Consider the following 26868-nt stretch of genomic DNA (forward strand, 5'->3'; position numbering starts at 1 on the left):
AAGATTACTGGCTGAGATATTGTGGAGTGACCATCACCGCCTACAGCTGTCCGTTGTGATTTGGCTGTCCCAGGGACATACCCAAGCTACCCTGTTGTACTTTTCTAATTTACCAAGTGGAAGATGATTAGGCATCAAGGTCAGAACATCGCTAGATAAGGAGATAGTGTAGGTGGTCTAAGTGAGGTACATATGCACCTTCCACCATATGTACTCCATGAGTGTTGTGGTAAAACCCGGTAAGGCCGCGATCCCATCACAAAATCCAGATCTGCAAAGCGCGCTAGGCTCGATACCTGCTGCTGCTAGAAACCTACAGGCTCACAGCCTAGGGCCCAGGGCCCTAGAGGTTGGACTGTAGGAGGCTAAGACTATCCTAGGCAGGTATCTACATTATTACACTTGAAAGCCTGAACGCCTGAGCCACAAACCCTATCTATCTACACAGTAGCCATGGAGCAGTTAACAAAGACAAAGACGAGGAGTCTAGGTTGCAATGCTACTACAAGGAAAATAGCATCGTAATCTTATTTTTTTTTTTAATTGCCAGTTTTCAAAGGAAGAGAGGGTGAAAAGATTTGGCAAAATGCTGTCCCACACCCGGCATTATTGGTACTCTTAAGATGACGCGCCCCTCATGTCTTCCTAATTTCCTCCTCCAGGCAGCCCGTCCTGGTGTTCAAACCTGTAAGGTAGGGTATTATCAAGGTATTTACCTTACTAACTATACCTAATTATTTTTCTTTGAATCTTGTTTCGTTTGTTCGTTCGTCTAAGTAAGCTATTATTTGCGTCTACTGCTCGGGTCTGCCCTACCTGCCTGCGTTAGGTTGGTTGGTTGTGATTTTATTATCTCTAGGAATTCTTCCCATTTTTTTCCTTTCCCTCTTCTTTTCCCTCTTCTCCCCTCCTTCATCGTCTGAAGAAGAAAATCTGACTCTTCTACCCCTCCTCTTCTCTTTTCTTCGTAATCCCTCCTTCCTTCTCCTGTTTCTTGTTCTTGTCGGAAAAGACGGGGTCGGTTTTCGGATAGTTCTGCTACCTCTTCTTGTGCCTTTTTCACTTTTTTCTTCACTTTTACGTCTCCACTTCGCCGGTCTTCGTCGTCCTTGGTGTCTCTCGTCTCGTCGTTGTCTTAACGAGTAGTCTCGCCTTCGCGCCACGCCAATCGATCGCATATCTTATTTTCTTTTTTGCTTTCGCGAAAAGAAGTGAAGTTTAAAGGCGCTTCTATCTGATATACCTGGTAAGCCATATTGAGTCTTCTTTGCGCATTACGTCGCCCCCGCACGGTCCCTATCGGCCCTCTTCCCTCTCACATATACCATCCCTACTGTTCACAAACGGTGGTGCACCTCGGAAGCTCAGACTTTTCTGCTCTGGGGTCTACATTCTTTCACGGCTCGATTTCTCTGCCGTCATTCTCGAATACTGCGCGGGGTTTCGTGAGGTTCATCTAAGTGTCCATTGGCCCTACCCATCACCCGCGCAAAACAGATTGCTTTCTCGCCTTGACAGAGAGGATCCCGATACATGTCGGACAGTCGGACCAACCCATAACGTCTTTCGATCATATCTTCGACTTTCTCAAATATACAATCCAATGTTATGGTGTTTGGTCCGATGGGAATCCATCTGTCAGGATTGGCGGGGACGGTCGCAACCGGAGTGACTTGAACCAACGTTGACGAAAGCGGCCGCAACCTGGCGGAGACACGCTACTTTACGCTTCACAATACTCGATCGATTCTTTTTCGGTCGCTTCGCTTAGCAAATCAACATTCCGACTTTTCCGTCATTTTTGGAGCTTCAGTCGCTGCAATCCTCAACTTGGCAATTAGTGAATCAGTGAAGAGCGCTACGCTGTGTCGCATAACGGGAACTCGTACCTCAACATTGAATGACATGCTTTTCGGGGATATCGGTCGTCGGTATCTGCCTCACGCTATACTTCAACTTCAAGTCACTCAGCGCTCGCTTCTCAAATTTTGCGGTCTCCAGCCTCATTTCGAAGGCGCTAGTCAAATCTTTGGTTCAATCGTACTCCTTTTTGTGATTTCTGAACCATTATACATTATTGCCTCAATTCTGCCTCGGATTCTAAATCCTCATTTTACTAACCACTACTTGTGCATTCTTGACAGGGAGCGAATTAGTTTTCTGTCGAGTATAAACGAGCGTACACTGTTCTCTCCTTAACGACTCCCAACGAATTCCCGGGTGAACGAGCCGTTTTCGGGATAAAAAGATTTCGTGCATTAAACTTTAGTTTCGAGGTATGTAATGCCGACGCGACTTTTCTGCCACTTCTGCGCCATCGCACTGATAGAAATCATTTTCGTGTTTTTCGCTAATACTAATTACTATGTTCCCAGATAGCATTAACGCGATTCCCATCTTTACGACTGTCGGAGTTTAGTCAACATGTCTTTCCAAAACTTTGACTCTTTCCAAAACCAGCACCCGTCAGCCGACGCTGCTGCTGCTGCTGCCCCAGGCGCTCCGGCAACTGCGGATACCACCATGACCGGGCAGACTGACCCTACCACTGGCTCTTTCCAGGGTCCTGCCCCCGGCGAGCCCTCAGCTGCTCCTGTTGCTCAGCAGGGCAATGAGGGAAAGACCACTCTCTGGTACGCTTGGCCTCGATCATCGCGCTCATGTACATATTCGGAAATACGCGTTCTTTTTTGCTGACCATCATTCAGGATGGGCGAGCTTGAGCCTTGGATCGATGAGAACTTCATCCGCAATCTGTGGTTCCAGATGGGCGAACAGGTTAATGTCAAGATGATCCGCGACAAGTTTTCTGGGTGAGTTTATGGGAATCTTCTTGCTCTTTTGAAGGCGATCCTAATGTTGGTAGTAGGAGCAATGCCGGATATTGCTTCGTCGACTTCTCTTCCCCTGCCGCTGCTGCCAAGGCCCTTTCTCTCAACGGGACCCCCATGCCCAACACCAACCGCGTGTTCAAGCTGAATTGGGCCACTGGTGGCGGTCTTGCTGATAGAAGGTGAGTAATGTGCAATGTGAATCCGGCTTTTAAATCGGAGATTGACTTGCGCAGCCGTGACGACCGTGGTCCCGAGTACTCCATCTTTGTCGGCGATCTCGGCCCTGAAGTCAACGAATATGTTCTTGTTTCCCTGTTCCAGAACCGATTCCCATCCTGCAAGTCCGCCAAAATCATGACCGACCCCATCAGCGGCATGTCTCGTGGCTATGGTTTCGTTCGCTTCTCCGACGAGAACGACCAGCAGCGTGCTTTGACCGAGATGCAGGGTGTCTACTGCGGCAACCGTCCCATGCGCATCTCCACCGCCACTCCCAAGAACAAAGGTCCTGGTGTTGTTCCCGGAGCCATGGGCATGCCTGGTCCCGCTGGCATGTACCCGCCAATGGGTGCTCCTCCCATGGGTTTCTACGGTGCTCCTCAGCCTATGAACCAGTTCACTGACCCTAACAACACAACTGTCTTCGTTGGTGGACTCTCTGGTTATGTCACTGAGGATGAGCTCCGTTCTTTCTTCCAGGGATTCGGCGAGATCACTTACGTCAAGATCCCTCCTGGAAAGGGTTGCGGTTTCGTTCAGTTCGTTCAGCGCCACGCCGCGGAGATGGCCATCAACCAGATGCAGGGATACCCCATCGGTAACTCCCGTGTGCGTCTCAGCTGGGGTCGATCTCAGAACAACTCCGGCCCCGCTGGCAGCCCTTACCGCCCTGCCCCTCCCCCGCCTCCGATGTATCCCTCTATGGGCATGCCCCCAGCACACCAGTACGGTGGTTTCGCGCCTATGAAGGTTGGTAGTCTCAATAATACTTCTGAAGCCCCTCGGTCATCTGATGAAGCTCAGTTTGATTAACGAAGACTTGTATAGTAAAAAGCGTTCGTTATTCTGAAGCACCTGCAGGAGTTTTGCGTCATTCCAACGATGGGTCTTTTGTGTCATAACACGTTTGCTATTTATTACTGCGAAGGCTCCCCTCTATAGCTCTTGATGGGCATTCTCTCCTGTGCTACTCGTTTGATCTCGTATGAGCGCTTTATTCACCGCAAGATTGAGCTCTTTTTATTTAAACCTATCTCAATGTTCTTCATCATGCCATTACCCCTTTCTTGATGTTTCTCTTATTGTTCACTCACGCCCCAAAGCCCCTTCTGTTCTCGTCATATTCAGCCCCTAGGTTACGTTGCTCATGTAACAGCAATTCAAATTGTTTGTGCGCTTTCACCCTCGCCTTATTTCGTCTCTCCTCATGTCTCCTATACTCTTCGGGCAGGCATTTTGCGAAAAGTTCATCCCTCATGTCTCTCTCGTGAAACAATCGAGTCCAATCGTATTCGCTATGAGGATGCTGCCACATGCTTTTTGCTAGACAGATGGCCTGTACAACACCCTTGTTTGACCTCCTGTTTCTTCGATCTAGGTTTCATGGAAGATCATTTTTTCCGACTCCTTCGACTCTTTCTTTTGTGCGCAAAAGGTCTATTTTCACCATGAAACTGGATGGATACTTTCTGCAGGCATTGTGAGAAACGGGAGGCGGATTCTCATCAGTTTACCATCATAGCATTGTAGACCTTACGGAGGATTCATCGTCTGTCAATCTTCGCGTGCCTATGAAGTTCGCTCGGTGGCTCAATTGCATCATTGTTTAAAGGTTCACGGCGGTCTGTTGCGACTGCGAGCAGTCTCTGGGCGTTCCGAGGATATGCAAGCATTCGTAACTTTTCTGGTTCTTTGCAACTCTTGGAGAGGTCCTCTGCTGCTTCGATATTCATCCATATCTGGCGTTTCTCTCCTATCGTTTGTCTGCCCTTCACGGATGATTCCCCCTTAATCGACTAGCTCACTGAGTTTATGTGCCGCTGCCTCCTCACAAGTGCAAATAGCGAAATAGAAATCCTTCAATACGCTTATTGTCATTATCCCTCTCACTACGCCTTGTCACAGTGCACGGCTTTCTCCTATAACATTTCTTCTCATCCCAAGATGTAAGGGCGCAAGTGTCTCGGCCCAGAGTGTCGGTTGACCTTTTTCACGCCCTCCTTCCGGTCTAGGAAATTCTATTCCCAACTTACTTATTAGAGCAGGAGCACCCATTGGTACCCAAATATCGTCTGATTTTGCCTTTACCTTCACGTCTTCCTTTATTGACTATCGTGTTTCAAGGCCAGCTACTCGGGGGCTTCTCCTTTTGTCCTTGGTCTGCACGTGCATGTGCTTTCATTTACTCAGTATTCTCTACAGAAACCAGCTTCATGAGTCAGCGCTCATTCTTCCCGAGACTCGAAACCGCATAGGTTCAGGATGCGATACGAGAACTGGGATGTGCTACTCTTCCCAGAGAGCTCCAAGGTGCCGATTCAAGAGTTCAGGACACAATGTTTCGTTACCCAAGAGGAAGGTCGGTGCCAATTCAGCCAGCAAGTATGACAGCTCTCACTCATGCCACTACAGTGGAGACTCCGTACATCAACAGTGCTGCCATCGTCAATTCAGGCTCTTACTTCATGCCGCGAGCTAGCGTTGTCCAACTGCCAGTCCTCACCACTTTCATCCCGAGTCTGCCTCAGAATACCCCGTTCCGAGTGTCTGTTCATAGCTGGGACAAACCTCGCCCCAGCCTTCTAATGGAGAGTTTGATGCAACCAGATGATGCCTTGCTCTTTGAGATCCGGATTTTCATTGACGGGTTATGCGTTTCGTAAGTCCATTCATTTGATAAACCCATCTGAGCTGAAGAAATGTGCTAAATTGATCTACAACGCGTGATAGAGGAAGTGTGTTTGGGCAGAGAACTAACTGGCCGCATATTATGGGTAACTTGGGCTTCTCATCCCCTATCCACATTGCAGAATAACTAATAGCTTGTCCTTCCTATCCAGAGTTAAGTTCCCGTAGGAGCCCCATCCTCATCCTCTTTTGAGAGTACTCTGACAGGCTTTGAAGATGTTGATAAGAACGGAGATCAGGACTATCTTCGTTTCCCGCCTTTCCACCAAGATATTCTGGAACAAAGACACTGGGAAGCTGGAGACTTGCATGGCAGAATCAGAGTGGTTATAGCTGAAGGATTTGCTCGGCCAAATCGCAATCCTCCCTTCGAGAGAGTCAAGGATATAATTGCGTTCTCCTTCCAGCATGCGCCTCTGCGTAAGTGCTTTCTGATTGATCTCTCTTCCCTTTAACAAGTGGTCTCAGCTGATCCCAGAGCAGAAGTCCTAGAGTGTTCCAACATTGCCTGGCCTAATTCTGGCATGTGGTCCCGCGGGCAACGTGTCTTCAAATACAATGCTGGAAGCGTTCTGAGTGACGCAAAGCAAGAAGAGGACCTGCATGCCCACTCGCCAACTCGACATGAGAATCGAAGCGTGGTAGCTAACAGCAACCGAGTCAGTAACCCAGCGGCGTATACAGCTTGGCCGTATAGGAATTATCCACCTCCCCCACCTCAGTGGCAAAATAACAACAGGGAGACAACATGGACGTATCAATCTACTCAAGAACCTCTCATGACGGACCCTTTCATCGATCCACACATCCTTGACCCCACTGCACGCCATCGAGGGGCAAGACCGTCTTGGGAGGACGTGTGTATGCCTGATTATATCTCCAATTCATCCAGTAGCCGCGCTATATCCAGCATGACCGGTATAAGCTACGAGCATAGCAAGCAACCAAGCATTGTTGCTCCTATCGATGAGGAAACATATTCTCAACTTTTCGAGGGAGTCAGTCCGCCAAAGCCTCTCGCCTGCATTTCTCAAGCACCCAAGAATACGTCATCAGCATTGCCTCCTGTTGCTTCTAAACTTTCTGCTGCTGGCGAAGAGCGTTCATCATCTTGTGTCAAGACAGCAAGGCGTCCCTCAATTCTGAAGGAGCTTTCACAGCCAGTATCCAGAAGCGTCTCTGGTTCCAGCGCCAAATCCAGTCTCCCTGCCGAGGCATTGCTGGAAGCTACAGCAACTTGCAAACTGCACGTTAGTCCTACTACACAGATCAGGAGCAAGAAGGAGGGAAACTGTTCGGATAACAAAGAGAATGAGGCCTCTAGCGAGACACCACGTCGGGATAATGACAAGGTCGACCGTACACCTGCCAAGCTCACCGTGCGCACGAGTGGAAATTTTGAGACACCCGTCGAGTCCAGACGACGCCGTTCTACCACAGGTTCTGCTCGTGGAGGCGTGAGTCTCATCACTGAAAGGGAGACGGTGCTCCTCAGTCCGTCCAAGAACTTACCCGTGGTCGAAAATCATGTCACGGTAGTGGAAAACCATGATCAACACACAAGCTTTGATGACTTTCTGGATACGAAACTTCAAATCGTCGACACCGCTGCCGATACAATTGAGATTAATTAATTCAGGCGATCCTCACAAGTATCACTAGCAGCTGAAGGGGGGTGAAGAGAGTCGCTTGAGTTGCCTTGTCTGCTACGTCTTCGGCGTTCATGCTTTTCAGAGCATCCACATTCATTGATTGTTATATATGCTTCTAGCTATATTATTATTGACAGCAAGTTCGACTGGTGTCAAAGAAAGCTGTTTCTTGATGAATTTCCATCAGAGGAAGGTGATTTAGTATGTTCAACTGATCAGCACAGCTTTCATCAAAGGTTCCATAGTAGATACAAATACTTATGGTCTGTAAAGCAAAAGACTGTCCATTGAAGTTGCCTAGCGAAGATCCAGGCGCTCGTAGAGCAGTCCATCCAAAGATTGACTCGGGTCTGAATCAGCTCATTGCCCTGTTCCCTTCGGAGTTTGCATCATCAAGTTCCCTATAGAGCCCTCGAGCACTGTTCTGCTGCTGCGAGATACAGTTTATAAGCTCATAAGGTAGGAAAGTAAAAACAGCAGGAACCCATGGTGATATGACAGAGACCAATATATGCCTCTGCTGCTGCTGTTACATTAGTTGCAGTTCTTCTGTTTGTTTACTCACCCTCCTTCTTCTGCAGTCCCTCTTGTCCTGTGTTTGGTTCTGCTTCTCCTCGCGGCGCCCTCCTCACCCTCCTTTTCATCCATACATCAGTATTCGACATGATTTCCACTGAGAAGAGCAACTGTCTTGCCTTTGGCGTCACCTCATTTCCATCCAGTACACCTCATCAAGACAGCAATCAATCTGGACCTAATCATCATATTGGTTTTACTTTCCGTCCCCCTCTGACTTATGGAGGGCTTTCACAATGGGCCTCAGATTCAGCTGGGCTTTTGGATACTTCACCTTCTGGATGTCATGCTCCTGACGTCTCTGAGAACACTAATTCGACTACTTCTGCTTGTAAGATGGCATTAGATCCCAATGAAAAATGCCCCTCGTACCGTTGCAGAAGGAGCGCCTGGGGTTTGGGCTCTTGTGGTACGAGGAATACAAGAGCGGGACAATAACCCCAAGGCTACTTTCTTCTGGTACCATCGCCTCTAACCAGACCGAAATGCCGGGGGGTAATAAGCCCTGTACCAGTTGCAGCTGGTATATCACGGGAATACGTGGTATTCGAATCTCAGAAGGCAAGCCTACTTCACTCGACTTGGACTAGGAATCCTCTGGTACACCCTTTGATCTTTATATCAGCAACGTTAGACCTGATGGAAATTCCATGCAGGACCCGGAAAATTGCCTGCCCCTGGGCTCTCTCAATAATCCCACCCTTAGCAGCTACAAAGTCCTCTACTACTTCGGCGTACTGGCAATACAGGCTCTTCTACTTCCGAAGTTTCAGTGTGACTCCAGCCAAAAGCGTGGCTTTTGGAAAGGCAAGTTGACTTTGTACGGGCTTACATTTGAGTCAGACTATTCTTTCCATACCCCTCTCCAAGCCAAAAGTGCTATGGCGCGTAAAGCCCTTGAGAAGCTGCGCGCCCCTACTCTTCCTGGACAGTGTCGCCAGAACCGATGGAATGCCCTCGGACGATGGGGTGGAGTTGGACTGACATCTTGAAAGGTATCTTACACATCCCCACGCTGTGATGATAGCTAACGGTGTGATTTGACAGACTTACGCATTCAGAATGCTTGGCCGGAACCAACGTATACGAAGTACAATCACAAGCAAGGATGTTGCCATGAGGCTCAAGTAGCCAACTATTCACGCTTTGGGGTGCTCAAACTTTATACTTAGGAGTGGAACTCAAAGAATTCTACTGCCCAAATGACTCTGTATGCGCTTTTGACGTTATCAACTCCCGCCGGATGCTATCAGCGGGCGGCCGCAGTACGAAATTTCGACGAGGGCCAGCTAGTTGTAGTCCCAAGGGAAACATTCCAAGCGGGTATAAGCAACCAGAATGACAATTTGAAGGGACCCCGCAAATGGCTTGGTGAGGATCATGCTAGCAAAGACCAGGCCAAAAAGCGAGCAGTCAAAGGCAGCTCCGACGAAGTGTAGAAAAGAGATGCATCGTCAGTTAGCGAGATTCGAGTCAGAAATGGAGAGAGGCTGGGAGACACACAGGAAAGCTTCAGAGTGAGGCCTTATTGTCGTTGGTGTTTCACTCCACTTCTCTTATCCTCATACTGTTGCTTGTTCTCACGCTGCCTTTTTCGGAAATAAGAATATGTCGACTTCTTTCTCTAGAAGTCCCAGAGATCCAGATTGAGAGAAACAACAACCTTATGATGGAAGGCGACTACAAGGCCGCTGCGTATTTCGGCAATGACCCCGGCCTGCGTCGTGCAAGTCCGATCGGAGGGTCGAAGGCAATATGTCCGAAGCAAAAGAAGCGTGTGCCCAAAAAGTGACTAGATGCCTCATCGAGATGGTGAGGGAAAACACTCACTTGGAAGATGAGACAGCAAAAGAGTTTGAGAGGATCAGAAACTTGGGGGGCAGTAGTCGCTCAGAGAACTATCTCCATCTTGGAGTGTTCTCAAATGTATGAGTAGAGGAGCGTGCATCGAGGACGAAGTTGAGATTCTTAGGCCAACGGTAGAGATTGAAGGGTAGAAATGAAGCATCTACCTCCATCATATCTTCGCAAGCATAATTCATACCGCTGTTGAATTGAACAAAAGATAGGCTGTCAGGATTGTACGGGGCCGACTACGTAAGATGGTTTGTCCAGATCCTCTGCCGCAAGCCCTACATTCATACCTGTTCGTGTACCTGTGCAAAGCTCTTACTACTTGACAATACTTGGCCGGAGCATACTCTGAGCTGTGTCTAGCCTCGCAGGGGCTACCGACCGAAGTCCCAGTTCAGGTTAGACTAATGAGAAAAGCAAATGAATGGCAGTGTAGCCACAGCAGCTAGTGTCCGGATTGCTTGAAAGTAGATAATAACAGCAGCCAGAGAGACGCAGCCTTTCCCCTAAATTGTCAGCCAAGGAAAGGAGAAATATTATAAGAAGACTAGATCATGTGACACTCCTTAAAAGCCTCCCAGGATCAGGGTAAAGAAAACAGAAACAGAACTAGGACAATATATTTGAAGGTCTGCAACTTCCTCAATTCATAAGCCATTTCCGGAGAGAAACCTCTCCTTGACTAGGGTCTCATCACCTAACGCCGCAACGTACAGGAGCCACTGACTGGAGCCAAAACATGAGACAACCAAGAAAGAAACTCACGATAAGCAGGATAAGAGAACAGTGAAGGGGATAGAATAAAGGCACATTTTGAGGAGAGAATCTAAGAGATTCTGAAGGGACAAAAATGATTTATGTTTAGTTATAACTCGGTGCCCATTCGGAAACTCACGAGAATAAAATATTAAGTAACGAGATAGAAAGTAAAGTGGGAGAAGGAAAAGAGAAGAATGTAGAGGCTCATAGTCACAGATACCCAGGTGAGTCAGATGCCATCAAAGACAGTGGAAGGCGGCTTGATAAATCGCAAAAAAGGAAGGGATATGCATGGAAGAATACGACCAACGCCAGTCTCTCAGCAAGTATCCAATCATGTCAACAACAGTAACAAAGGAAAAGAGGAAAGGAGAAGAATAACAGAGCAACCGAATAGCACAAGTTGGGCCCAAGTTTGGAAAGTTTATGAAATGTACAGAGCAAGGGTATAATGGAGTTGCAAAACTGAAGAACCGACGGACTCATTTATAAGCCATCTCCGGCGCCGGTCTCAACACCATCGGTTGGATAGGAGATGTTGGGGTCAAATCCGAATCCAGCAGTATCCGCATCGGTGTTGAGGAAGGTGTCGAAGTCGAAGTTCTCAAGGATATCGGGATTCTCTAGAGCGCTGAAATCAAGATTGAACGCAGACGCCTGTTATCTGTATTAGTAACCATCGCTGAACGGGAACTGTACGAAGAAATCGAGGAATAACATACATCAGGGATGCTAAGGTCATTGAAAGACTGCTGGGTCTGATCGGGGGGTGGTTGTTGCACGATAGGTTGAGGTGCTGGCGCCGATGTTGGCTGCTGCGGAGCACTCGTCGTCGGATTCGGCCCAGCCTTGTTAAAGGAGCTAGGATGCTGAGGGGTGATCGGAGTCGACGGGGTAGGTGTGGTTGGAGGATGTTCGGCTTCGGAGGAGGGTGTAGCAGCCGTGTTCGCGGCGGCCGCAGCGGCAGCGGGTTGCTTCTTCGTGGTTCGCTAGAATCGCGTTCAATAAGGTAAAACAAACACAGTAGGTTTGCGAAAGATTGGGATGTAAAAACATACCTTCCGCGCAGTGTCCTTGGGCTCTCTTTTCTTCGGAGCCGGTTTATTCGCCTGCTGAGGCGTCGGAGGAGCAGCATTCTGGGATTGAGGAGATGTCCGTGCAGCATTGGCACCAGCTGGCGGAGCCTGCGGAGGAGGCATTGAGTTCTGAGTCTGAGGCGTCCCAGTAGATTGAGGTTGCTGGGCCGGAGATTGTTGTGGTCCCATGGGCTGGCCCTGTTGCTGCTGCCAATTGCCACTCGGAACCCGGTTGACTGCTCCAGCCGGAATGGGTTGGCCCATTTGGGGTCCGCTGAAAGCCGGATTAGAGCTCGGCGGACGCATACCGTTCGGACCGCCCATGGCATCCGGCATGCCTTTCATGAAGAACTGGCCACCAGCCATATCAGGAGGCATCTGGCCGCCGTTGAAGTTCATCGCAGCTGGCGATCCACGGTTCTGACCCATCGCGTCTGCCGCGTTTGGGGAGCCTGGGAGACCAGTCTGAGGCATTTTCGGCGTACCTCGTTTCATCTGCTCGTTGGGGTTGGGTGACGTGCCCGCCCTGCTGCCTTGGGGGGAAGTGCCTGGAGGCAAGCCTTGCTGCCCAGGCATTGGAGGCTGGCCATCAGCACGAGACATGCTGTCCTGCTCTTGACGGGCCATCATCAGGCGCCGCTTATTCTGCTGTTCAAGCAGCATCAACTGCATTTGATAGTCCTGGAGAGCATGGTTACCGTGCTGACCGCCAGGTGTCTGCATCCCAGCCCGTACCTGGGCCATCTGGCCATTCGTGCCATAGTAGTCGCCGTTCATTGGGTACATACCCTGGCCGTCTGGCATAGGCACCAGATCAGTCTGGTTCGGCATGACACCGGGGTTCATTAAACCATTCGGAATGCCCTGGTTATTCAGTGCTGAGCGTGAGTGATGAAGGGCTAAGTTCTGAGCATATACCTGGATGGATTTTTGCTGAGCAGCAGGCCCTTGTTGTTGAAAACCCGCAAACTGGGCCGGATTCATCGCCCGTGGGTTGAGCCCGTTTTGCATCAATAACGCTTGCGAGTTTGGCTGACCTGGCATGGCTTGTCCTTGACCCCGTCCATTGGGCGCCAACTGTTGTCCGTTCATAGGACCGTTCTCGAGGCGAGGCCGCTTCGAGGGTGAAGGCGCATTTTCTGCAGACGAGGGGGATTGTGGGCGGTGTCCGTTCATGTCCATGTCAGAATGCTCTCTTTGCATCTGCTGCATCATGTGCATCTGCTGGTTTTTCTGAAGCTGTGCAATTTGCTGCTGGGAACTGTTTACATCTTCAATCAGTACAGAATTCTCGCACAAGACAGCTGGGTTCTGAAGTAAAATACGTACAGGCCACCGGTGTTATTCTGCAATACGGTCTTCTGAAGGTTTGCAGGGACCATGCCGTTGCGGCGCATATTGAGCGGACCCATCTGTCTGGGCATTACCGGTTGTTGCCGTAACAATTGGTTGTGTTGCTGCTCTCTTAGCCGCATCATATTCTACCAGAATACCAATTAGGCCCATTCCATCCGCAGCAGGAGAGGTGGGGAATTACCTGAGTGTGTTGAAGATACTGTCTCACGTCGTTGCTGTTGCCTTTCTTGCGCTGAGCCCAGAAGAAATCCCAGAACAGACTGAACCAATCCAGGAGGAAAGAGGATTGTTGACTTTCGCTCGCGAGATTAGGTCGAGGAAGGTCATCAGGAATCTTAATCTTGTCACCGTCCTTGCTATCGGTCATTATCGCATCGCCTTCGACGCCATTCATGTCTTCACGACGGTGACCCGGACTCGTTTTTGTAGGGGGTTCAGTGTTCAATTTGATCGACTCGTCTTTCACGAGAGCCCTTGCACATTCATGATAGCCACGTTTCAGAAAATAGTCGTAGATGTAGGTGTTGAGGTTGTTGATCATCGTCTCAGGTATGTTGTTCACATTTCCATCGTTACGAGGAGCCGTGGAACCGTTATTCATCATAGGAACACCACCAACTGGGCCCCCAGCCCCAGGGTTCATCCCCGTCACATTCATCTGATTCATGGTGGCACTGCGAGGAGTTTGGCCACCCTCGCTTGCTGTTCGTCCCTTATGAAAGCCGTCGGTGAGAATCTGTTTCAGTGCGCATCCACAGTCTCGAGGCGAGATATCTCACCACAGATCGAAGACACAGGGCGCGTGTGGACTGGTGGTATAGTGTACTGTAGACAGGTGGAGAAGGCGAAGTGACCGGCGCTTCGAAATCAGCAAACAAAGGCTCTGGTGATTCCCTTTTATCCAAATCAAACACGAATACAAGATTGAGAACCAAAGTCGATATGCCCGAACCAACTCCAGATGACGTCCACAGAATCTACCGATGCAAGTCAGACACCGCGCTCATGCGAGTGCAAATTAAAAACCACAATGACTACCCACTGGGACAAGGAAAGCAAGCGTGATTGTCTCGGGAGCAGACGCGAATGGGGGACGATATTGTAAGGATCGATGCTTTTCAAGCGCAAATCGGGAGAAAAGACCAGTATGGCACAGGACGTGGGATTTCTTGAGGGATTTATTGGCCTTGGGTAAGGTCGGGACAGAAGCGAGGAGAGAGTGTAATAGAACAGCCAAAGGGGAAAGTGCGCGACAAGATTAAATGGGGTTTCGATGGGCGACACGAAGGGGCGAGAGGCGCAAGAAGATAGAGGAGAGGACGGGTGCGGCGCTTTAGGGGAGGCAGGTCAAATCATGCCCCAACGGGCACCACTTGGGGAGAAAAAGAGAATGGATGGAAAGAATTCAAAACAGAAATACCTCAAGGAGCTCTGGAAAAAGAGATAACAGTGGATTCGGCAAATCCGGCCGATCTTACGAGGAAACGGTTGGAGAGAGAGGAGGAGGGGGAAAAAGAGGCGAAGGTTAGGACAAGGTGTGAAGCGGTGGATCTGAGGTGATCTGGTGGGTGGGAGGACGTGGACATCCAGCGCGGTTCCTGGAGGTGGTGCTGGGCTTTCCCTTACCCTTCAGTGGCACGTCGGCTGGGCGTAAATCGCTTGTTCGGCGCGGATTAACTTGGGCGGAACTCGGCGGGAGGGCTGGGAGATGCTGCCTTCTCGCGTATTTCTGAGCATGCAACCCAGAGAGGCGAAGAAACGGGAGTCCAGTGATACCTTACAAAGCGAGAATGGTAAAAAATAATTAAGGCGATAAGCACTTGATGGATGACAACAAGAAATAACAGAGATCTAAAATTTTTCAGATCATTGAGATCAAGTCTCAAATGAGACTCATGAGTGAAGAAAAGAGAGGAAAGTGGCAGGTTGGAATATCTGGATGTATCGCCGCGGATGCTTCTCGCAAAATCGTTGTTCCGAATATGCAACAGATGTTATACATTCTAATGAAAGCATAGCAGTGGGCAATTTCCCCATGATTTAGAAAATAAGCCGGTGGCATCAGTATGGAGCAATAGCAAGAGACAGATGGAACCTTTCTTATTATTGTACAGAAATTATTATTCTGGCGTGCAACTACATTCAACAGTCCGGATGTCTGCTGGAAGGAACACGAGATGTATTGAGAATACATTACCAGTGGCTCGGTAGGAACCATCAGTAGGTATCACCCGCAGGCACATAGGGTACTACGAAGCAGAGGTATCTAGCAGATTAGATGGATACTTTGTGGCTATCATATCGAATTAGACATGTACAGCCGTTAACTTACTTCAGATTGTTAGATGTCAAGTCTGCCTTGTGGCAATGCTCTGTTTCTTCGCGATGTCCTACCAGGTATCTACATCGTAGATGTCATCAGACGACAGGTGCTTTTCCCCAGACATGATGATCATACCACAGGAAACCACTCCTCATCATATCTTTGCCCGATCAGTTCATGTGGTAGTACAAGCATAGTCGTAGTTTGCCAATTTCTAATTCATCATTTCATTCTGAATCCCCACAGAATCTGCTTCCTTGAAAGGTTCCATTTCCCACTGTGGTTTGACTACTCTGTATATTCATATTTCGGGCTTTCCAGATAACTATCAAGGATGACAACGGCGATCTAGAAAACAGCCTAGCCTCAGTTAGGGGTTATCTTTGAAGGAAGCCAGTATTATGTTTCAGCCAAAAATTAAAAATCAGAAGAAAAAAGATAATAAAATGATAATAAACCAAATTTAGAAAGAGGAAAGTAAGGGTTATCAACAGTTTCATTTCAGGCACCTAAGGGTGTATCTGGGCCTACACCAGTGTTTCTGAAACTTTCCTGAATTCTTTGCATGATCGTACCTCTTAAAATATCATGATTTAGCCAATGCTTTTTGTTAGTGGCTATCAGGTCACTGATGAAGCTCTCTAGCAACGTCAATCCATATTGTATACATTGCCTTTGCAGTCCATCGTTCGCCTTTTACATAATTGAAAATTTGCGCCTCTAAGAATCAAATTAAAGAAAAGGCATGCAGCAGTTGAGGCACGGACTAAAGCTAAAGAGTAGGCTATAACAAAGCTCTAAGAGGCACTGAGACTGACATCTATACCTAATATTTAACTACTGTCTGTATGCAAATACATTAATTAGGCGCAACTGTCGGCAGTGAGACCTTCTATTACTTATTATGGAGGGGAGTGATTATGCTAGAATTATAAAGATAGGGAATGGAAACACTACAGAGAAGACCAGTGGTTAAACAAGAGCTGTCTGAGACAGCTGCCAAGAAGTCACTGGTCGTTCTTAATAAAGGAAGTCATCCTAATGTCAGGCCAGGGTCGTAAGCGAAGCGCGGTCTCCCTAGATTAGTACATACGCATCTCCCAGGAATGGTGATTCTACATGGGGAGTCATCAGTGTGACTTTTGCCAAGGTAGTCAGTAGCTGCTTGGGATTCTAGTTCGTAAGGAAGTCAATCAGAGCGTCGAGTAGAATTCTTCCAGTGATCCCCTGCATACGTCAATAGATTGATGTGCTAGATGGCTGCATCTGTGATCTCTCAAACCGCCGACAGATTTATATGGTGAAGCATTAGCAAGTATGCCGGACGAAAGCGTTGTTTAGTTGAATTCAACTTGGAATCGCGAATGGCGATTTCCATAGCATGAGGCATATACGATCCCTCGTATTGAAAGCGCCGGCTGAGTTTCGATCAACCCCAAAGAACAAGTGCTTATTTTACCATAGTCGTAATTGCATGTGCACGAAATGATTCGAATTGCATAAATCCAGAACACCAGACGCCTTGATAGTCTAAAAGTGCCCCATTCCAATGCTCGACTTCAGATCATTCTTCATCTGGCGGCATCTCATCCTCGATGTATCGTACCAATGATACTCTCATTTCCGTGGTATCATCACCTCTTAAAACATCGCTGACAAAGTGGGCTTCGATCTGCATTTGAACCTAAGAGAGACGTCAGAATTCCAGCTGCTAAAAGAGCTAACATTCATGCAAAAGCCCGCCTCCTGGCTGCGTCTTACCATTTCGAGTGCGCCCCTTAAAACACCACACAAAATATTGGAAAACCACAGTTCATCTTGTGCTCTTCCGTCGTCTGGGAGCTCCACAAAGTCCGCAAGAGGATTTTCGTCGAAAATGAGAGAAAATTGATTGTTATCGCTCGTCCAGTTCGTGACTGTAGGCGTGATATTCAGGAAGATCTTGAACCCAACCTATTTCCGCGGAAACTGTCAGTAACCAGGCCACTATCTATGTTCATGATGAGTATCTCATACCTTCGAGATCATATCTGCCGTCTCTCGGAAGTTCGCGCATCGGCCCATACCAGACTTCGCCAGGTAATCTTCAATCAGTCGCATACCAATATTATAGCCCATCTTGTCCAGCTGTTTGTTGACCTCTTGATAGTTGCTGTCGTAATCCTGGCATAATTGCGCAACAATTGTTCCATACGTCAAGGTAACCAGCTCCGCATTAACCTTGTCAACTCTCGTCCTAAGATTGGCAGCATTAGCTGATGCACTTCCCTCCAACAAATTTCTCAAGGTGCAAATAAGAGTTTCCAGGGTAGATGGAGGCGCTCAGCTTACTGACTTCCAGAGACTATGTTGGATTGGTTAGCCAAAGTACTCAACGTTTCATGCGATAACGCAATCACTTACTCTTCACCAATGCGGGACACTTTCGTGGAGGACGACATGTCTAGCTTTGCATCTAAATGTTTTCAGATCGATAGAATGATCTGTTCCTCAACCAGTTTGAAGGTTCTATGACTCAGGTTGAGGCAGTTGTCAAATGTGGATAATCTACACCCCGTTGGATTCGGTGGATCAATAGAGCGTGCAGACGGAGTTGTACTACTGTGGGTCCGCAGGTTAGCGGCTAACGCGTCTAATATACCTTAGGGCGCTTGTGGGAACTTGCGCAAAAGATAAACTGCTCAATGATGGTAAACTGTTCTTGAATATATCCTTTTCCGATTGCCGATCGATTTGTTATCTTTTCCTTATTCCCATCTTGTTGTTTTCTGTATCAGCTTAGGTTCTCACAATATCCAGCCAACACGTTCTGTTACAGTGATGTCGGGAGAGAAAAGACCAGCACAAGCAGCCTTTGGCTCCTCAAATCAGCTCGTCGTCAAACGAAAAAGGTCCGACGGGGATATCAATGCTGGGACCGCTGTTGTGAAATCTTCATCTCAGAATGGAACCCTTGTGCAAGCAGTATGTGGCCCCTGGACTGCTGCTCAGCAAGGTTGAAGAACTCTTGTGTTGATCGCTATGGCAGATTCCTCGCACCAGCGGGCTTGACGCCCCCATTATGGAGCTGACAGGTGAGGCAGAAGGCTAGGATGGCTTGGATTTTGCATTAATGCCGCATTGACAGGTCACTCTGGCGAGGTTTTCACCGTGCGATTTGACCCCACAGCACAGCACATTGCGTCTGGCTCGATGGATCGGTCTATATGTGAGTCGCAACTGAAGCTCAGCATTCTACTTAGTACGACTGACGCTTCTTCTACCAACGACAGTACTCTGGAACACATATGGGCAATGCGAGAATTATGGCGTTCTGACTGGCCATCGAGGGGCGATCCTGGATTTACAATGGTCGAGAGATTCACGGTCGATTTTTTCGGCATCGGCGGACATGACACTAGCGAGCTGGGACTTGGAAACTGGGCAGAGAATACGACGCCACGTTGGGCACGAGGAGATAATAAATTGTCTTGACATCAGCAAACGAGGCCAGGAGCTCCTGGTTAGCGCGAGCGACGACGGTTGCATAGGGATTTGGGACCCACGACAGAAGCATGCTATCGAATACCTCGAAACAGAGCTTCCCATCACCGCAGTAGCTTTGTCGGAAGCGGGGAACGAAATCTACAGTGGAGGCATTGATAATACAATTCACGTCTGGGACTTGCGAAAGAAGTCTGTTGTGTACTCCATGGCTGGTCATACGGACACCATCACGTCCCTGCAGATTTCGCCGGACTCACAGACCCTGCTTTCCAACTCTCATGATTCAACGGTGCGCACTTGGGATATTCGGCCCTTCGCTCCAACAAATCGACACATCAGAACATACGATGGTGCCCCGATGGGGCTGGAAAAGAACCTGATCAGGGCAAGCTGGGATCCAAAGGGTGAAAAGATTGCGGCCGGTAGCGGCGATCGAAGTGTTGTGGTCTGGGACTTCAGGACTGGGAAACTTCTATATAAGCTCCCTGGACACAAAGGCACCGTCAACGACGTGCGCTTCTCGCCGAATAGTGAGCCTATAAGTGAGTCACACCGAATCCGTATCATGCCCTCTCCACTGGCTAATCCTGTCGCGCAGTTGTATCTGGATCGTCGGACCGGACGCTCATGCTTGGTGAGCTTGGAAAGTAAAAATGACTCTCTGCTAGAATCAAAAGATATCCTATATTTCTTGCTGGACTACGCGCATGATTTGCTCCTTAGCGTCATGAGGCGAATGTCACCACTCCAGGTGGTGTCAAGTTTCGAGCGTCTTACCCTGAAATCCTACTATCGTGACCGCAGGAAGTTACTACTCTCTTCGGCGATATGGCAAGCTCTTCTGCTCATTGGTCGCGCAATCAACAGAAAGATATTTACTTCACGTTCACCCTTTTTAGACTCTCGGAGACGGGTTGAGTTCAAGGCTTGGAAGGCTTGGCAAGGAGCTGAAAGACATCAAAGGGCAAGACACTTCGTAAGTCATCGTTGGCTTTTGAGAACAAGAACTGGTATGCTTGTTCTCATTACGTCTGCCAACGTTGAAAGCATATCAATCTAATCTCTCAGTCTGGGCCATGTTTACACAATTTGTGCATCTAGTTAGCATGAGCCTCCCGCTAACAACCCTGAGGATACTACACATTTGTTGATTGCAGTGTATTTCTACTCTTTTGAAAGCAGGCTATCTATGGAGTACTCAATAGCACAACAAGCTACGTAGTAGTTTCCGTCTGTATGATTACTGACTTATTTATAATTAAAGGTAATAAGTGTTTTGATGACCATCAGCCAGTGTTCTGGAGATTATTGAGGCTTTTGAGAGCTGTTCTGAAACATTTGGCGCCTCGTAGCAGTGTTTTAGAGACAGGTGAAGCTACACCCCCTATTCATCTCCACCCTATGTCTAGCACGTTCTCGACTTTTTCGGTCTCAGTATCCTCAGAATAGTAGAAAGTGGGCTGAGAAAATATCAAGGGAACAGACGCCATTTAGGCCATCAGGACAACCGCTATTATCATCGTCCAAGAATAGTTCCATATAATCATTGATCAAAGGTCCTGTCTGGTCGACCATACGTACACAGGTGGGTCTAATCAGGGGTTGTCAAGTATGTTCTAGTTGAACTAAGTCTGGCCCCTCCGCTATTAATGGTTGCAATTCTATCTACGGAGTACTCTAAAGATCATCTATACGGCCAGGCTGGATGTGCTGTTCCAAGACTCTTGGCCCTTGGGCTTCTGTGCTTCTGTGTTTCTTTTTTCCCTTGAGTCTCTTCCCCTTGGCGCTTCTACTACTCCGTACTTTCAACTACTCTCTCAATTCACATTGATATCATATGTTATTATAATCCACCAGCTTCCAGATACTGCTGAGCGGCCAGGTGCTCCTCTTCTCCAATCTTTTCGCAATTCGACATATACCGATTCAGTTCACCCTTACAACTCAATAAATTGTCTCTCTAAGTACTGCGACTTTTGAAATTTTGGCTTGAAGCGAAAGATCCGGATCCACACTTTATGTTGCCCCTCCGGGTGCTCCCAATCGCTACGTCTTTCCTTTTGTCTATAGTTGTAGAGCATTGGTAATACGCTCATTATACTCACCCACAAACCTCATCGATATTGGATTGCCGGTTTTGCATACAAATCGTGTTCAGCTCGGCGGTTTCCGTCACAGTCCAAGCCCGCTTCACTTCTGCTTACGGGGTGTGCAACGGATGCGGAAGTCGGTTAGGGGATGCATACCATCAAAAGCCGAGGCGACTTTTTGTTCAAGAAGCTTAGTATACATAAACAAGGGACTTGAAATTCAAGACCAATCGGTCATTCTTTCGTCCTTGACCTATCAATCGCCCCCGATGCTTCATCCGCCTGATTGGTTTTAACGAAATGGAACTGCCTCGAGTATCAACAACACAGCAGACTAAGACTTCACATCCATCGCTCAATTCAACGTCCCGCTATAACGGCAGCAATCGAACAATCTCGCATCTTCAAAATGAGGGTCAAGGTCCTGATTATGGCGCTGGACGCCAGGAACCTCATGCCCCGGGCCAATCTACAGCGCCAGGTGATTCTGGCTTAAATGCCACTGTCTCTCCAGATACACCACATATGCCGCATAGTCCAGTCAACCTGCTACGTCCTGCTGACAGTTCAGATTCGAACGGTGAATGGCCGTCCGACGCTCGCTCGACCAGACAAACCCAATTTGAGGGGTCGCGCAGAGAAGCTGCTCCCTATAGTCAGCAGAAAAGATCGTGCATGCCAGCCCTCAAAGACAGGGTTATAAGGAGGCGGCTATACACATTGATCCCAACCACAGTCTTCTTGCTTGCTATTATCGCTTTCTGTAAGATTGTTCCCGTTCGGCTCTTGCTCTTGCAGCTCAATTGGTGCTAACACAGTACCTAGACCTTGCAGTACGTTCTGCGACTCTCCTCGGTCAAGAAATCCATATTCTGTTAATCTTCATGATCTTGATTCTCTCAATCATTTTCTGCCATGCTTTGATCCGCTTCGCTATGGAGATCCTTCAGGACCGAAGGTCTACTGTTGCGAGGAATCGAGTACCCAGTAGAGTAGGCCCGATGGGCTATGCTCAGCCAGATCGCCCCATTCAGGTCACGCTTGCGGGAGATGAAGAAGCTTTAGTCGACGGCGCCGTACGAGAAAAAGTCACTACTCCCCCTCCAGCATATGGTTTATGGAGAAGTAGTGTGGTGAGTGTCTAACTCATCTCCTTCGCATTATCCTGGCCTTTAACACGTTCTCAGAGAATTAACCCCGATCTCCTCTATTGGCGGCGCGTAGAGGAGAATGAAATTCCACCCGCAGCCATCAACGACACGCAAAGGAGGTCGAACAGGAACCCTTCAATTCCGAGACCTCCTAGTTACACATCCGATGATGGTGTCGATTACGTGATTCAGGCTCGACCACGGCCTTTCGCTGCCCGACATGACACGGAAGATCCAGTGCGTCAGTAAGGCATCGCGTCCGAATTAACTCGCCCACGGCGCGCTGTTTACTTCTCTGCTTTAAAGACGTTTTGGCATAGCGCATTTTGTTACTCGGGATATCCCATGTTGAGACTTCTATCATTGCATTAGTATATTTATGTAATTTAGAGCAAACATTCCGTGCAGCACCTCTGCCACTGTCGGCATCAAAAACATGGAAATTATAAAGACCAGTCCCCAGATCCTTTACGAGTGTTTTCCAGCTTGTGCTACAGATCAGATAAATCAAAGGAAAGTAATAGACAGTGCTTGCTCTGCTGTCGTATATGGAAACGGCATATCTGGCCTTCAGTAATCCATCTTAGCCAACCACCAGCTTTTAAGTTGGCGCGGGATGGATTTTAAATCTCACGTGCGGCTTTATTCTTGCCACGAAACAACATTCCTTCAAGTCTCGAGGGGCCCTCGATAAATCCGGTAGTACCTCTGAGACCTCTGACTTATCTGACGAGAAGAAAAATTCAGATTCCCATGTTATCTGCGGCTGGTTCGCATCTGCGGTAATGCGCTCGGGATGTTGGAGCTTACAGATGTTCGGCCTTCGATCAGCATGCATGATATGGGTCTCACTCCTGTCGCTATGGCTCGCCATGGCTCAGGGTATGAGAACTTATCAGATAGATGAACTCAGGTATGTCTGTCTGGTGGACTTGCTTTCCGTCCCCTTTGAAATGAGCGCCACGCTGATCAAATCAATGAGCTCAATTCAGGAAAGAGACCGAGCACATGTTCTACCATGGATTCGAGAATTATATGAAATACGCGTTTCCAGAAGACGAATTGCGTCCCTTATCCTGTCGTCCGCTTGTTCGCGATCGTGATAACCCCTCGAATGCTGAGCTCAACGACGTCCTGGGAAATTACTCCCTTACCCTGATCGACAGCCTGTCCTCGTTGGCGATATTGTCGTCTAGTCCGGATGAAGGCGAGAGAGCTTGGAACCACTTCCAAGACGGGGTGAGGGATTTCGTTAAGCTATACGGGGACGGCTCGGATGGCCCTGCTGGTCAGGGTGAACGGGCACGGGGATTCGATCTTGACAGCAAAGTACAAGTCTTCGAAACTGTCATTCGAGGGCTAGGTACGCGGCTTCTTTTCTGTCAATGTTGATGAAACGGCTATTGTGTCTGACATGAGTTTCCGGTACAGGTGGATTGCTCAGTGCTCATCTTTTCGCCGTTGGTGACCTTCCAATCACCAGATATACTCCTCCAGAACCGGAAGCCACTTTCGCCAAGGCATGGGACAAATCAGCGTTTCCAGGACACGATCATGGGATCAAGTGGTCAAATGGATTTGTTTATGATGGTCAGCTTCTCCGGCTCGCTGCTGATCTGGCAAATCGCCTTCTACCTGCCTTTTATACGGACACTGGTCTTCCATACCCTCGAGTGAATCTGCGGTACGGCGTTCAACGTCGCCCGTTCTATGCAAACTCGCCGTTGAATGCAGACAAACAATGCCACGGGTCTGATCGTGAGGTCTGTCGAGAAGACCGTCAGCACGCTCCTGCAGAAACCACGGAAACTTGCAGTGCGGGTGCAGGCAGCCTAGTTCTCGAGTTTACGGTTCTGAGCAGGCTCACTGGAGATGGTCGATACGAAGAACTTGCAAAGAGAGCATTCTGGGCTGTTTGGACGCGAAGAAGTGACATTGGATTGATTGGTTCAGGAATAGATGCGGAATCAGGCCGCTGGGTTCATTCGTATACCGGGGTATGATTTTCTCTGAGATCTGTTTGACTGAATACCTACTGATCACCGATGACTGAAGATTGGCGCTGGCATCGACAGCTTTTTTGAGTACGCTTTCAAATCGTACGTCCTGCTCTCGTCGGGACAACACCCCTCGCATGATCCCCGGAGTCCCTGGCAGGTCCTCGATGGTCACTTCCCGCCATTGAGTGAATATGAACACTCAGCGGAAGCGTTCCTGCGCGTGTGGGAAGAGTCCCATGCAGCTATCAAACGGCATCTATATCGAGGGGAGGGTTATCAACATCCGCATGTGATCCAAGGCGATATATTTACCGGCGCAACACGGGCATTCTGGATCGATAGCCTGAGTGCTTTCTATCCAGGCCTTCTTTCGATAGCAGGGGAGCTGGACGAGGCCATAGCTATACACCTTTTGACGACAGCAGTCTGGACCCGATTTTCTGGCCTTCCTGAGAGATGGAATGTTGCCACCGGGAACATTGAGGGTGAGCTTGCTTGGTACGGTGGCCGTCCAGAGTTCATTGAGTCGACATACTACATATATCGGGCCACCAAGGATCCGTGGTATCTCCATGTTGGCGAAATGGTCCTCCGGGATCTCAAACGCCGGTGTTGGACGAAGTGCGGGTGGGCCGGTCTTCAGGACGTCCGCAACGGAGAGTTGAACGATCGAATGGAGAGCTTCTTCTTGGGAGAGACTGCCAAATATCTGTTTCTCCTATATCATCCCGACCATCCTCTGAATGATATGGATCAGCCCTTTGTCTTCTCAACCGAGGGTCACCCGCTGATTATACCAACAAGTACCATTTCCAGCACTCATCAGCATAGGAAGCAGGTGCAGCATGGAGAACTGGTCAATCTACCGGTTTGCCAGTTGGCACCTGAGCCACCGACATTCGGTCCATCCTCAACGGCTGCGCGTCCTGACGTTTTCCATGCTGCCACGTTGGCGCGTTTGCACCTAATGCCAAGCCGAGGCCCGACAGAAGGGCCTATTTTTGAGTATGCGCATGACCATCCTAGTGTGACAGTGTCCGATCTATCGTCGCCGACCAATTACACGTATTATCCGTGGACTCTTCCACCTGAATTGGTACCATTCAATGCAACAAGCTCACCGATGACCTCGCGACCGACACTTGACATCTCTTTCCCAGCCATTCCGGGTATGGTCATTGGCCCCGGGTCAATTGAGCGGGTTCGGGATGGCATTTTCATCAAGAACATCGGAGGCCTTCGATTGAGCATGGTTCAAGATGTGCCGTCGGTCGACGCGACAGGGAAGGCGAGCCAGGATGATTTCCGTGTGCAGGTGATAAACAATGTGCCTTTGGGCAAAGATGAGAAGGTATACCTCTCACGAGAAATCACATTTGATATCCTCGATCCCACTGATCCTAATTTCACCCGAATGAGCGACTCTGCCATGATTGACATCGTCATTGACGTAACGCCAGAGCTTCTCCGTCGAGGAAATGATTCGATTGCTAGTCGCGAACGAGGTGCTGCGGCCGCGGAGCATAGTGAAAACCATGTCATCCAAGAGAACGCATCCGTGGACGACAAGATCGGAAGTGTCGACCCTTCAACCTCCGGAATGAAGAACGTGTTCTCATCTCTAATGGACACGGTGTCTGCACTCCTGCGGGACGAGGATCCGGGGTTGACGACCCAATCACCCTCGAGAAAATCGTCTATTCTTCGGCTGAGTCTGCCAGCTGCCGTATCTAGCGGTGCAGGCTCGGCTCCCCTCCCAGAGGTGGAGGATGCCTCTATTGTTTCCATCTCGGGGCAGCCGTTAAGAAGTCGCCTGTCATGGTCCACAATTTACTTTGCTGATGAAATCTGTGACCATCGGATCTTACGGGAGATTGCTCAAAGTCATCAAGTCCTAGTCATCAAACGAGGCGGGTGCAGTTTCTCTCAAAAACTGCGCAACATTGCCGCTTACCCACCTTCCCGACACGCCCTCAAACTTGTCATTGTGGTTGATTACGATGAGAAGACGTTCGCGGAGGCCTCAACGTCCACTCCTCCCCATTCTGCAGGTCTGGCCGCCATTCGTGCTGAACCGTTTCTTATCCGGCCGTTATTAGACGAGCCGCAAATGACCGCAGGAGGGCTTCCGCGTCGCCATCCTATTAGCATGGTGATGGTTGGCGGCGGTGAGGAGACGTATGGGTTGCTGCGACGAGCGACAGGTGTTGGCATAAAGCGACGCTATTCGATCCGCTCTCAGGGCATACCGATCAATAATCTGTACATAGTCTGAAGATGTGCATAGGCATCCACCAATACAACAAGGATATACGACTCCACCGACGACTGATGATCCTCACGACGTTGGAATCATTCCGAAACTCATCAGAACCCCGGCCTTTGTTCTTGGTCCTCGTGAGGATTCGGATCCCTCCTCAGGGTTCTACCGTGTACGTTGGAGGTCTCAAGTGATGTTTACGATATACAAACGTTTAGAGTCCAATAGGCAACGGGGCAAAACGCATTGACAGATACGCTCCATAGACAGGGGGACTTGGATAGTCCCTGAGAAATTTTGCTACCGTAAGCCAAACACTATCTGTTGCGACGCATATCAGTAAACAGGTGTAAGGCCCATAGGGTGAATCGGACAGGTTTTTGAGATATGACGCCGGCAAACAGAAGGATGTCGATCATGACAAATGATGTTTACAACACATCATATTAGTCCAAACAAGCCAGAGAAATCAAGAAGCAACCCCAAGATACATAAGTATTTAGTTGTTATCTTTTGTCAGAGTACTACTTGAGTAGTAGCACTA

General features: G+C 48.7%; 8 protein-coding genes across 8 annotated transcripts; 6 read left to right on the forward strand and 2 right to left on the reverse strand.

Moving 5' to 3' along the window:
* Positions 1 to 661: 661 nt before the first annotated feature.
* Positions 662 to 4947, forward strand: AFUA_7G02230 (RNA-binding protein). The gene is made up of 6 exons (XM_741616.2): positions 662 to 2276; positions 2380 to 2633; positions 2709 to 2813; positions 2870 to 3013; positions 3068 to 3803; positions 3882 to 4947. The coding sequence occupies exons 2-6, from the start codon at positions 2425 to 2427 to the stop codon at positions 3882 to 3884; spliced, it is 1197 nt and encodes a 398-aa protein (XP_746709.2). The 5' UTR covers positions 662 to 2276; positions 2380 to 2424; the 3' UTR covers positions 3885 to 4947.
* A 182-nt stretch (positions 4948 to 5129) lies between these two features.
* On the forward strand, positions 5130 to 7629 carry AFUA_7G02240 (uncharacterized protein). The gene is made up of 6 exons (XM_077805158.1): positions 5130 to 5412; positions 5466 to 5712; positions 5784 to 5827; positions 5894 to 5905; positions 5958 to 6161; positions 6225 to 7629. The coding sequence occupies exons 1-6, from the start codon at positions 5316 to 5318 to the stop codon at positions 7373 to 7375; spliced, it is 1755 nt and encodes a 584-aa protein (XP_077661287.1). The 5' UTR covers positions 5130 to 5315; the 3' UTR covers positions 7376 to 7629.
* A 990-nt stretch (positions 7630 to 8619) lies between these two features.
* Positions 8620 to 8994, forward strand: AFUA_7G02250 (uncharacterized protein; the record flags this gene model as incomplete). Its single annotated transcript, XM_741614.2, has 1 exon — positions 8620 to 8994. One exon carries the CDS (start codon positions 8620 to 8622, stop codon positions 8959 to 8961), a length of 342 nt encoding a protein of 113 aa, XP_746707.1. The 3' UTR covers positions 8962 to 8994.
* A 1454-nt stretch (positions 8995 to 10448) lies between these two features.
* Positions 10449 to 15087, reverse strand: somA (putative cAMP-dependent protein kinase pathway protein (Som1)). Its single transcript, XM_741613.2, has 7 exons — positions 14791 to 15087; positions 14057 to 14729; positions 13196 to 13991; positions 12988 to 13139; positions 11641 to 12919; positions 11305 to 11571; positions 10449 to 11239 (listed from the first exon to the last, which is right to left on the reverse strand). The coding sequence occupies exons 3-7, from the start codon at positions 13679 to 13681 to the stop codon at positions 11069 to 11071; spliced, it is 2355 nt and encodes a 784-aa protein (XP_746706.1). The 5' UTR covers positions 13682 to 13991; positions 14057 to 14729; positions 14791 to 15087; the 3' UTR covers positions 10449 to 11068.
* Positions 15088 to 16500: 1413 nt separating this feature from the next.
* Positions 16501 to 17921, reverse strand: AFUA_7G02270 (TRAPP complex core subunit BET3). Its single transcript, XM_077805159.1, has 5 exons — positions 17741 to 17921; positions 17673 to 17681; positions 17354 to 17573; positions 17099 to 17290; positions 16501 to 17021 (listed from the first exon to the last, which is right to left on the reverse strand). Exons 1-5 carry the CDS (start codon positions 17776 to 17778, stop codon positions 16902 to 16904), a joined length of 579 nt encoding a protein of 192 aa, XP_077661288.1. The 5' UTR covers positions 17779 to 17921; the 3' UTR covers positions 16501 to 16901.
* Positions 17922 to 18002: 81 nt separating this feature from the next.
* Positions 18003 to 20115, forward strand: AFUA_7G02280 (WD40 repeat domain-containing protein). The gene is made up of 5 exons (XM_741611.2): positions 18003 to 18301; positions 18366 to 18411; positions 18465 to 18545; positions 18610 to 19365; positions 19422 to 20115. The coding sequence occupies exons 1-5, from the start codon at positions 18158 to 18160 to the stop codon at positions 19472 to 19474; spliced, it is 1080 nt and encodes a 359-aa protein (XP_746704.1). The 5' UTR covers positions 18003 to 18157; the 3' UTR covers positions 19475 to 20115.
* A 366-nt stretch (positions 20116 to 20481) lies between these two features.
* On the forward strand, positions 20482 to 22620 carry AFUA_7G02285 (uncharacterized protein). The gene is made up of 3 exons (XM_001481373.2): positions 20482 to 21676; positions 21739 to 22046; positions 22101 to 22620. The coding sequence occupies exons 1-3, from the start codon at positions 21214 to 21216 to the stop codon at positions 22311 to 22313; spliced, it is 984 nt and encodes a 327-aa protein (XP_001481423.1). The 5' UTR covers positions 20482 to 21213; the 3' UTR covers positions 22314 to 22620.
* A 90-nt stretch (positions 22621 to 22710) lies between these two features.
* Positions 22711 to 26754, forward strand: AFUA_7G02290 (glycoside hydrolase family 47 protein). Its single transcript, XM_077805160.1, has 4 exons — positions 22711 to 22977; positions 23057 to 23427; positions 23496 to 24061; positions 24120 to 26754. Exons 1-4 carry the CDS (start codon positions 22850 to 22852, stop codon positions 26337 to 26339), a joined length of 3285 nt encoding a protein of 1094 aa, XP_077661289.1. The 5' UTR covers positions 22711 to 22849; the 3' UTR covers positions 26340 to 26754.
* The last annotated feature ends 114 nt before the right edge of the window (positions 26755 to 26868 follow it).

This window comes from Aspergillus fumigatus, chromosome 7 (genome assembly GCF_000002655.1).
Source record: "Aspergillus fumigatus Af293 chromosome 7, whole genome shotgun sequence".
In the NCBI taxonomy this organism is placed as follows: domain Eukaryota; kingdom Fungi; phylum Ascomycota; class Eurotiomycetes; order Eurotiales; family Aspergillaceae; genus Aspergillus; species Aspergillus fumigatus.